This window comes from Bactrocera tryoni, chromosome 3 (assembly GCF_016617805.1).
Source record: "Bactrocera tryoni isolate S06 chromosome 3, CSIRO_BtryS06_freeze2, whole genome shotgun sequence".
NCBI lineage: Eukaryota > Metazoa > Arthropoda > Insecta > Diptera > Tephritidae > Bactrocera > Bactrocera tryoni.
In genome coordinates, this window is record NC_052501.1 from 37,569,420 (window position 1) to 37,579,143 (window position 9,724).

The 9,724-nt window shown below is 34.1% G+C and overlaps 1 protein-coding gene across 1 annotated transcript; it reads right to left on the minus strand.

Moving 5' to 3' along the window:
• Positions 1-305: 305 nt before the first annotated feature.
• On the minus strand, positions 306-7,257 carry LOC120772579 (larval cuticle protein LCP-30). The gene is made up of 8 exons (XM_040101283.1): positions 7,222-7,257; positions 4,238-4,376; positions 3,495-3,524; positions 2,796-2,946; positions 2,668-2,683; positions 1,284-1,447; positions 563-1,049; positions 306-523 (listed from the first exon to the last, which is right to left on the minus strand). Exons 1-8 carry the CDS (start codon positions 7,255-7,257, stop codon positions 437-439), a joined length of 1,110 nt encoding a protein of 369 aa, XP_039957217.1. The 3' UTR covers positions 306-436.
• Positions 7,258-9,724: the final 2,467 nt, after the last annotated feature.

Sequence of the window (9,724 nt, forward strand, 5' to 3'; positions counted from 1 at the left end):
CGTACGATGCTTTGTTGTGGCTGAAATTCAGCTTTGTTGGCACTTTGCTGACGGCAAGGTCGCTGCTGTGCTGGAGCGTCCACTCCTTGCGGCATTTGCTGTGAGCCAACAAGCTGTTCCTATCTTTAATGGCAGTTGATGTTCGTTGATGTGTGTGACGTGTGAATATTTCGTCGTAACTTAGCGCTAATTTTAGTTCGATTTTTCTGCTGCTTTTACATAATTACATAATTTAAATAATATAAGCGAGCAGTAACAGTTATTCAAGTTCTTACAATAGAAACGAGCCAATCGTTCGTGTTACTTAACTGATGTGCTGCAATTCGTCTAATTCTCAATTTGTTTTTATGGATTTTTAGTTTTTTTTCAATTTGTTATTGCTATATTCTTCCTTGTTTGTAATTAAATGGCACCTATTTGCAGCGTACTGCTCGGCTTAGTTGTACGCCTGTGTGTTGCTCTCGGTGGCCTGCTCGTTGTACAGCTCGCTTTGGTACTCTTGATATTGCTGCTCATATTGTTGCTGTTGTTGCACATAATATTGTTGTTGCTGTTCATATACTTGCTGTTGCTGTTGTTGCTGTTGCTGTGGCTGCTGATACTCTTCGACATATTGCTCACGTGGTTGCTCCTGCTCGTATGCCTGTATCATTTGTTGGTACTCTTCGACTTCGTGCTGCAGTTCGATGATTTGTTCGCTGATCTCTTTGGGCATCTCCTCCAAGTGGATCGACTTGATTTTGGCCATGAAAGCCTTGGATGCCATTTGGTCGATGCGGAAACCGCGTTGATCGAACATGGGTGTTTCGCCGCGAGATTTGCGCAAATCGTCGACGTATTTGAGTGCGCGTGCGATGGCCTCTGGGATTGGCGGTGGTGTGGGAATGTGATCGCCCTTGGGTACGAAACCGTTGTGGTTGCTCTCGTAGTGCACGCGGTAGAGTTTGCCATCATCGCCGGTGTACTCGTAGAAGCCCTTCGCGTCGGTGCCGCCGTTCTTGTGCAATTTCGCTTGCTCTTCACCGTAGATGCCGTTCTCCGTCAAGTAACTACAGAGAGCGATGGAGAGAGAGGGAGAAATTGACATTTTTAAGTTTAGTGGAAACAGTTATGTCGTAAAGAGACAAAGAATCGTTTGTGCTCAAAAACGAGAATCGAGATAATTTGAAAATTTATATGAAATTTTGATAAATAATATTGAACTTAAAAATTAAGAATTCAGAAAATAAGTTTTGATAAATACAATCGAACTCAAATAAGTCGTTTGTCAATGTTGCACTTACGAGTGATCGTATTTGTCCTCTTTGCGCGCATCCTCCTGATGCACCACCTTGTATTTGCCCTCCTCATCGTAGTTGAACAGCACCGTGCGTGGTGTTGTGGTAGTGGTAGTCGTTGTTGTGGTGGTCGTGGTTGTTGTGGGTTTCTTCGTTGTTGTTGTTGTGGACTGCAGGTGTTTTTGTATGTGTTTTTGGTTGTCGGATTTTTGTTTTCATGATTTGTTCGGATTTTGTTTACAAATGGCAGTGTATTTGTTGTACGAATTGTTGTTGTTGGTGGTTATACGTATATTGTTGATTTGATTGATGATTGTTGGTGAGTTTTTTGTTGAAAAAGGGGTGGAATTTTGTAATTGAGTAAATGCGCGTTTAACGGTAATTGAAACAACTACTTGCAAGTGAGTGCGTATGTGTGTGTGGGGGTGTGTGCATTACATAGATACGTTACTTGGGGTAATGTGTGAGTGCAGCGTGGGAAATTGTAAATTTGTGCATGTGTGTGGGAGTTAGTGCCCGTGCAGTTGCAAGTGTGTGTGAGAGGGGATCATGTTGTTGTTGTTGGAAGGTGGATAGCATTAAAAATGTTTTCAAATATATGTATATTCGATTTTTTTTGGTTTTTAATTTAATTCTCAAATGTTAAGAACTTATTGCTGAACTGTTTAAATAAACTAATTATGCTTATTTCTTTTAATTAGTTGTTTCTTAATTTTTCTTAATAAAAAATTTTTAATTAATAATTTTTTAAAGTTATTAATTTTTTCTTGTTAATTTTTTTTTAGTTTTGTAATTTGTTTTAAATTAAAAAAATTTTAATATTAATTTTCGTAATTTATTTTAATTTTTAATTAATCTTTTTAATCAAATTTTTTTAACGCATTTAATTTTTTTCTATAAGAAAGTAGGAATACGGGTAATTGTTTCCTTTTTTTCAAATATTTTAAATTAATTTTCTTAAATAAGTTTTTTAAATTAAAAAATTATTTCAATTAAATGTTTTTCTAAAAAAAATTGTAATACGGGTGTTTGTTTCTTTTAAATTAAATTTAAGTTTTCTTATTCTTCTTATCAATATCATGTATAAGGTGAGATATTTCATGAATTTACTGTTACATTGTTAATACTTTAAATATAGTTGATGAGTGTTGGATGCGGGATACTGGGATTGTTTGTGGATTGTTTGGAGGCGGTGCATATATTTTTTGTAAGTTTTTTATTGCTCTGCATTTGGGGATTTGGACGTTGTTTCATCTCCGTTTTCAATTAAATCAGCGGAGTGATTAACAACAGGATTGTCGGTGTTGGGTGTGATGTCGATTTGTGGTTCATGGTCAGGGAAGCCATATTCCAATTTGATTTCAGGAACTTTAAAATCAGCATTACTTACTGTGTAAAGATTGTGGCTGTAGAATTGCAAGGAAAAAGTATTAATGAAATTAATTAATTTGAAACCATTTAAAAAAATAAATACATTTTGTATGTACATATATGTGTGTATGTCTGTGTGCTACTTACTCATAGGGCACATCGACATGCATATACGGAATGTTGGTTCCGTTGTAGGGCCCATAACCACCATCGTAGGGATAGGGGATGTGCGTGTATTTGCCAAGTTCTCGGTTATCGTGCACGTGACGATATGGCTGCGAACTGTGTATGTAACGTCCTGCAATCAGAAGGGCGAAAGAGAAAAATGTTTGCTTAGTGAAGTTCATATTTTTGTTATTTTTTGATAATTTTTTGCGATTCATTAAAAGCATTTTTTAAAAGCGTTTGCGTTTACATGCGTGTATGTATTTGTGTTTGTGTTGTTAGTAGGGGAAATGTCACTGCTGTTAGTAGGCAGTGTGTTTAAGTGAGTTCACAGTAAATTTTAATTTTAATTCAATTAGCCGAGAACCAAAAAGCGTTAAAAGGGAGCATGACAACTGGTTACCTACCAAAATTGATTTTAAATTTTCTGTGTGATTTTAACTTAAATTTCTTCTTGTTTATATTCAAATTTTATTTTGCTTCTTAACTTTGTTTTTTTGTTTTTGTTTTTATTACAATTTTTTCTTTTGTGTTTGCCTTGTATTTGTATAATGTTTATGCGGATCTGGGTTTGGTGTGTCAATGGTATTTTTTCGGTGGTGTTTTTACATGTTGTTTTATGCTTTTTATGTATTTGCGCAAATATTTATTATAATAAAAAATAGAAAAAATTATCTTTACCCTGAGCATCATAGTAACCGCCTCTTGCGCCTAGAAGTAGATATTCGTGTATTAGAAAAAGTACAAATAACACATGTTTATGCGCACTGAAAGTCAGCTAAAGTCATTATATACAAATATATATATCCAACTTGTTTTGTTTCTTGTATACACACATACTTATATACATGTTGAGTCAATAACATAAGCGATAGCAGCAGTGAGACTGCGCGCATGCGTATGCTAACGACCAAATAACAAACAAAAATACAGTTACAATGACAGCATTGGCAATTTATACACAACTACATACATACATACTATATACACATAGATTTATGCGTGTGTTATATGTGTCAGTGTTTTATCGTGTGAATCGTTTGTGGTAAGCTGACGGTTAAATCATATTTTATTTTATGGTTTTAGTGTACGCTCTGCGCTGGTATTTTAAGTGTTTTTATATATTTTTCTTATTTTTTGTAGTTTTTTCACTACTTCTGCGCGAAGCTAAAAAGTGTATAAAATCTTAATTGTATTAGTAAGTTGGTTTAGTGTTACAGAAATTAGTTGAAGTTAGCTTTGTTTTTGTTTTTGTTGTTTGGTTTGTTTTGCTTGGTGTTAATTTGGTGTAAGTACTAGTTACTTATGGTAAATACAACAACAACTACTATAGCAGCATATTACAACAGCGCAACACTACAAGTACATTGAAAGAAAGCGTTAACGTTTGGGTTGTGCAAACGTTCTGAAACTGAAGGAATTACCTTCGCCGCGAGAACTTGGACGATATTTGCCATCATTGCTTGGATGATATTTGCCATCGTTTTTATTATCTACCGAATTCTGATACTTGCCATTTTCGTTGTCACCAACCGGTAAGGCGGTGCTGAGCGCAACGCCGGCCTGCAAAGAGAGAGGAGGGCGAAGTGTTGTGTTAGAATTATTTGTGTCGAATTATGTATTATATTTTATGATTTTGTTATTGTTTTTTATATTTAAAGGGATTATAAATATGTTAAAATTTACAAAAAAACAGAAACAAAAAAAAAAAATTGTGAAATATCATTTGAACAGTCAGGGTTAAAAGTTTTGTGTTTTATTTTATGTTTTGTAGAGCAAATCCCAAAAAAATAAATATATGTATATATATAATTCAAATATTTTATGCAGTGTTGCCATATTTTTTATGCACAAAAAAAGTTTGGCAAGAGCGAGCAATTACTTTAAAACAAAATTTTGGTAAACATGTGCTTATTATAAAAAAATAAGTAAAAATATTTTGCAAAAAAACTTTAGTTTAGCTTAATGTAAGAATATATGCACTTTTTATCTTTTTGTGTACTAGAATATTCTAGCTTCAATTATTATTTTAATACAGTTAATTGACTAGCATTTTTCACAACAAAAAAGTAGAAATTCACGCATTCAGCAGTAATTTAGTAACAATTTTGACAATTAAAGTATTAAAATTATGCATTTTTATAATCTAAATAAAAAACTTATAATTTTTGGCAATAAAAGTGTTAAAGATTTGTATTTTTGTTTAAGAAAAATAAAGAAAAAACTAAAAATATTAACTAAAAATTTTGTGAGTTGTAATTTTATAAGAAAAAATATATTAAATAAAATTAAAAATAAACAGAAAAATTTTTTGCCGCAAATTTTAAATACTAACATATTTTTTTACAAAACAAAAAAACAAAAATATATAATTTTTCTCTAGCAGAATATGAATTTTTATAAGAAAACTAAAATAAATAAATTAAATCTTTTATTTTAATTTATTTATAATATTTATAAAAAAATACAAGTAAAAATAAATAAAAAAACGAAACGAAAAAATATAATTTTTTGTCTAATAAAATTTCGAAATTTTTTTTTATAAAAAAGCGAAAGTGAATAAATATAATAGAAATTAGTATTCATAACTGCAATTTCTAATTTTGGCATTTAATAGCAAAAAATGTATAAAGCTGCAACTTGTGTCTACCATATTTGCATAAATGGAATAATTACATAACAAGCATTCAATTCCAGACAAGTATTTTTATTCCTGTTCTAAATTTTAGCTTTTTGGATATTTCACATTTCCTTCGCTGAATTAAAAAATATTTTATGTCTTAGCAATTTTTGCTAATTTCAAATTTGGCGCGTTCACCTTTCACCTAATTTAATAAAACATATTTATACACGCATATGTACATACATATATGTATGTACATATATAAAAGTGAAAACATAAATATAAACTCAAGAGCTAACTGCACGCATGCCAGCGCGCCTAAATCACAAAACCAGCAAAATAACAGTTCATTGCACAAAAATTTTTCGGTTTTGCAAGTATTTGGCAAAGCAATAAATTTCGTGCTAATGAATCATTAGAAGCTGCTGTGGCAGCAAAAAGCAGAAAATTTGGTCATTTCTTGTTTGCGCCCAAAAAATATCAATACAAAAAGCTGTAATAAATTCCGGACTAGCAGCAAAGAGCAATACTAAAAGTAATATTAACCGAAGTGTTAGAAAAAAAAATTTAATAAATTTGAAAAAGTGTAAAAAATAAAAAAAAAAAAAAATCGATAACATTAAAAACGCCAAAATAAGTATTTTTAGCACTTCACCAAATTGCTATTAATTAAAAAAAGCAGCCGACTTTGGTTTTTGGTGTACAATCAGACGCTTTTGGGTGTGTTGCATAGACAGCCAGCAGCGTTGGCGGCAGCGGTCTCATCTATTGCCAATGCGCGCTCAAGCCAACAGCGCTGCAGGCCGCACAACAAGCATACGTGTGTGAGTGTGTGTGTTTGTTGGGAAAAATATGAGCGCGCACCATTTAGAATGATTGATTGTGTCAATTTGCTTTGCTCATACATAGCTAACACACGCATACATATATATGAAAAGTATATTTATGTGCAGCTGTGCGTGTATGTGTGCCTTTGTTGCGCCTTAAGGCAAGTTCAAAGCTGTGGAATTGTAAAGGTCGCATTCTAAGCGCGACACACACATGTACACGCACACTAGTCTTTGCATTGTTATACTTTTGCAGTTGTTTTGATTGGGTTGCATCACAGCCGTTAGCTGATTGCAAAAATTCAATTAACATTTGCTGTTATGAAGGTTCTTTTGCGAGTGAAAAAAAGTAAAAAAAAAAAATCGAAAATGTGCAAAAAGCTGCGCTCAAGTGCGTTGAACTGCCAAATTGCGCTGTTTGTTGTTATTTATTATAACATTTGCCACACAAACAAGCGCGGAAAGTACGCAGCAGTCGAAGTAAACAATTGCAAACAATGCTAAAATAATTGCTGTTGTATATGAACAGCAGCCGCAACACACCTTACTCGCCAATTATTTATGCACTTGATCGGTTGCTTCAGATGCCATTGCAAATGCTAATCTTCAACGCCCATAAACCAGCCAAGTTTACTGGTGCGCTGCAAGCGGTGGCACATATTTGCAATATTTGCCATATTTTCACATTTCCTCATTGCACTCAACACACACACATACACTTGTGCTTGTAAATAGTTTGCATTCAGGCGCTGACACTGGCTGTCGCTCACGTCGTATGAGTAACTTCTGCTCTTTCTCTGGCTTTCCACCAGCACCATGCCCTCACTTGCACTGCACTTTTTTCAGTTTCAAGTTCACTGTCTTTGGCTCTTGCTCTTATTTCATAGTTTTTTATGTTTTTTTCAGTGTTTTTTGTCAATTGCTGTTGCAACAATTTCGAGCGTTTGCTTTTACTCACCACAATGGTTGCGAATAAGATCACTTTGGTATGCATTTTGTTGCAAATTTTTGTTGTTGTTGAAAAATTCTTTAAAATATGCACCACTTCACACTTCACTAACACACAGTTATATGCACTATATGTTTGTTGTTGGTTTTGTTGTTGTTTGTTTCACACTTGTATGTAAGCTTCACTTGGTTGTGGCGGCTGTGGTAATCCTTAGGCTTTGCTGGCTGCAACAGGAATGTGTGCTTACCGTTCGCGTTCGGCTCGTTTATATACGAAAGTGTAGCGTTCGCGGCGCGCTGATATGCGACGTCAGGCGTTGATTTGAAAACGTCTGCTTTTGTTGATCTCAATATTCAAGTTGCCGTCGTTGTTGTTGTTGCCAGTTGGCGTACTCGGCATCACAGCGCTCACTCGCTACATAGAGTTCAATTATTGTTTGCTGTTGTTGTTATTCTTATTGTGTATTTGTTTCAGATTAAATTGTAATTTACTCTTGCTTGTTGTTGTACTTTTTGGTTGTTGCTTAAAATTTTTGAAATTCCCTCATCGCCACACTTCGGCAATGCTTCGCTCGTTGTTTGTTGTTGTTGCTGCTATATTCTGGTAATATATTTGTTATACATTTCATGCCTTTATTTGACTTAGTGTGCACTGTTTAGTATAATTCGCGAAATTTGAAAGAAAGTATGAAAAAATATTGCGTAGGCTTCTTGTCGATGTGTGTGTGTGCCTGAGAATTTGACATTTTGTGGGTGAAAATACTTTTAATCGCTTTTCGAGTTCAATACTCCTGGTGTGTCATTTTAGTTAGCTACTTAGTCATTATGAACTTTTCACCACTCGAATTAATTTATTTTCGAAGAAAGATGACTTATATGGTGTGATGAAATTACTTAGAATGAGTGCAACACAATCTAATTCTATTATATTTTTAAGGATGCTGATAATTGGAGAACAAACTATTAAAGGTGTATGTTTGGGAAGAACTATATTAGCATTTACTGAAAAAAGTAATTTTTTATAATTATTGAGTCTATAACTATATTGTACAATTTGCTAAGATAATGGTGTAACTTGGTTATTGATCTATTGTTCCAATATTTCGAACATATTTTGGCTAGCTACTGTCCTTGTGCGTCTTGTTCATCATATTCTTATTCACTCAGGCTTGTCGAACTTTTCGCCTGAAAAAAGTTTTTGTGGGGTATTCTTCTCCATTATTTTAGTATGAAGAAAACCTCAGCCAAAGTCGCTGTATTTTGTTGGAAATTTATGATAAACATGCTCTAGTTAAGCGAACATCCAAGGAGGACTTTAGAACTGGTAATTTTGAATTTCAAACAGAGAAATCTCCTGGGCGTCAAACCAAGTTTGAAGTTGAGGAGCTCGAAGCATTACTTGATAGAGATTGTTACCAAAAAGAAAGTTCACAGAATTCTTTGGGGCCCTTTAAACAGCCATTTCAAAACTTGTGATAGCATTTGGTTACATTCGAAAGCAAGGAAATTGAGTGTCATATGAGTGGAAACAAAGAAACGTTGAAAGCAGGTTTTTCATGTCAATAATGCTGCTAGAACGCTACAAGAAAAAATGGTTTTTGCATCGGATTGCAACTGGTGATGTAAAATCGATTCAATACGTCAACGCATAACGCAGAAAATCATATGAGAAACCATCCAATGCAACGGCAAAGCCGAAAATCCATTACGCCAAAGTAATACTTAGTGTTTGGTGGAATTAGATAAGGTTGCTTTACTATTAGAACTTCCTTACTGGAATAAGGTTCACATCTAAATAGGGTATAAACAATGGCTTGATTTATTCTTGACCGACAAACCGGAACTGTACCGGTTTGTGATTGAGTACCTCAAAGAAATATCTATATATTTACTCTGTGACGAAAAAAAATACCCGGAATTGTAAATATAACGCGATTATTCATCATTATTTATTTTGTCGCCTTCAGAGTAATCCCCACCAATGATTCTCCTAGTCTTCGAAACACTTTTCATAAGCACTTTTTGGGATGGCCTTCAGCCAATTTTGTTCTATCTCTTAAAGCGACTGAAAACGCGTTCCACGTAGCGGCAGTTTCAGTTTGGGGAACAAGAAAAAAGCTTAATCTAGTGAATATGGTGGTTGATCAATGGTATCCTTTTGCGATTTTAGCTTTAAATTCGGTCACAATCGTTTCTCGATAGGATGGTGCATTATCATCTTGTATAATCCATGAATTGTTCTTCCACAATTCCCGCCGTTTTCATCGGATGTTCTCACGCCTCAATACGGCTAAATAGAACTCCTTTTTAACCGTCAGTGCCTCCGCTGTACCAAACCAGGAATATCGAAAAAAAAACTATGAGCATTTGATTAGCGGATTTGGAGTAATTTTTTTAGTTTCGACTCGGCTTTTTTCCCACCATTCCACAGATTGTAATAATGTTCAGAGGAGCTTTCCTAAAACTTTATAAAGATCAGTTCAGTCGTCTTGAAGTATATTTTTCCGGTAAAT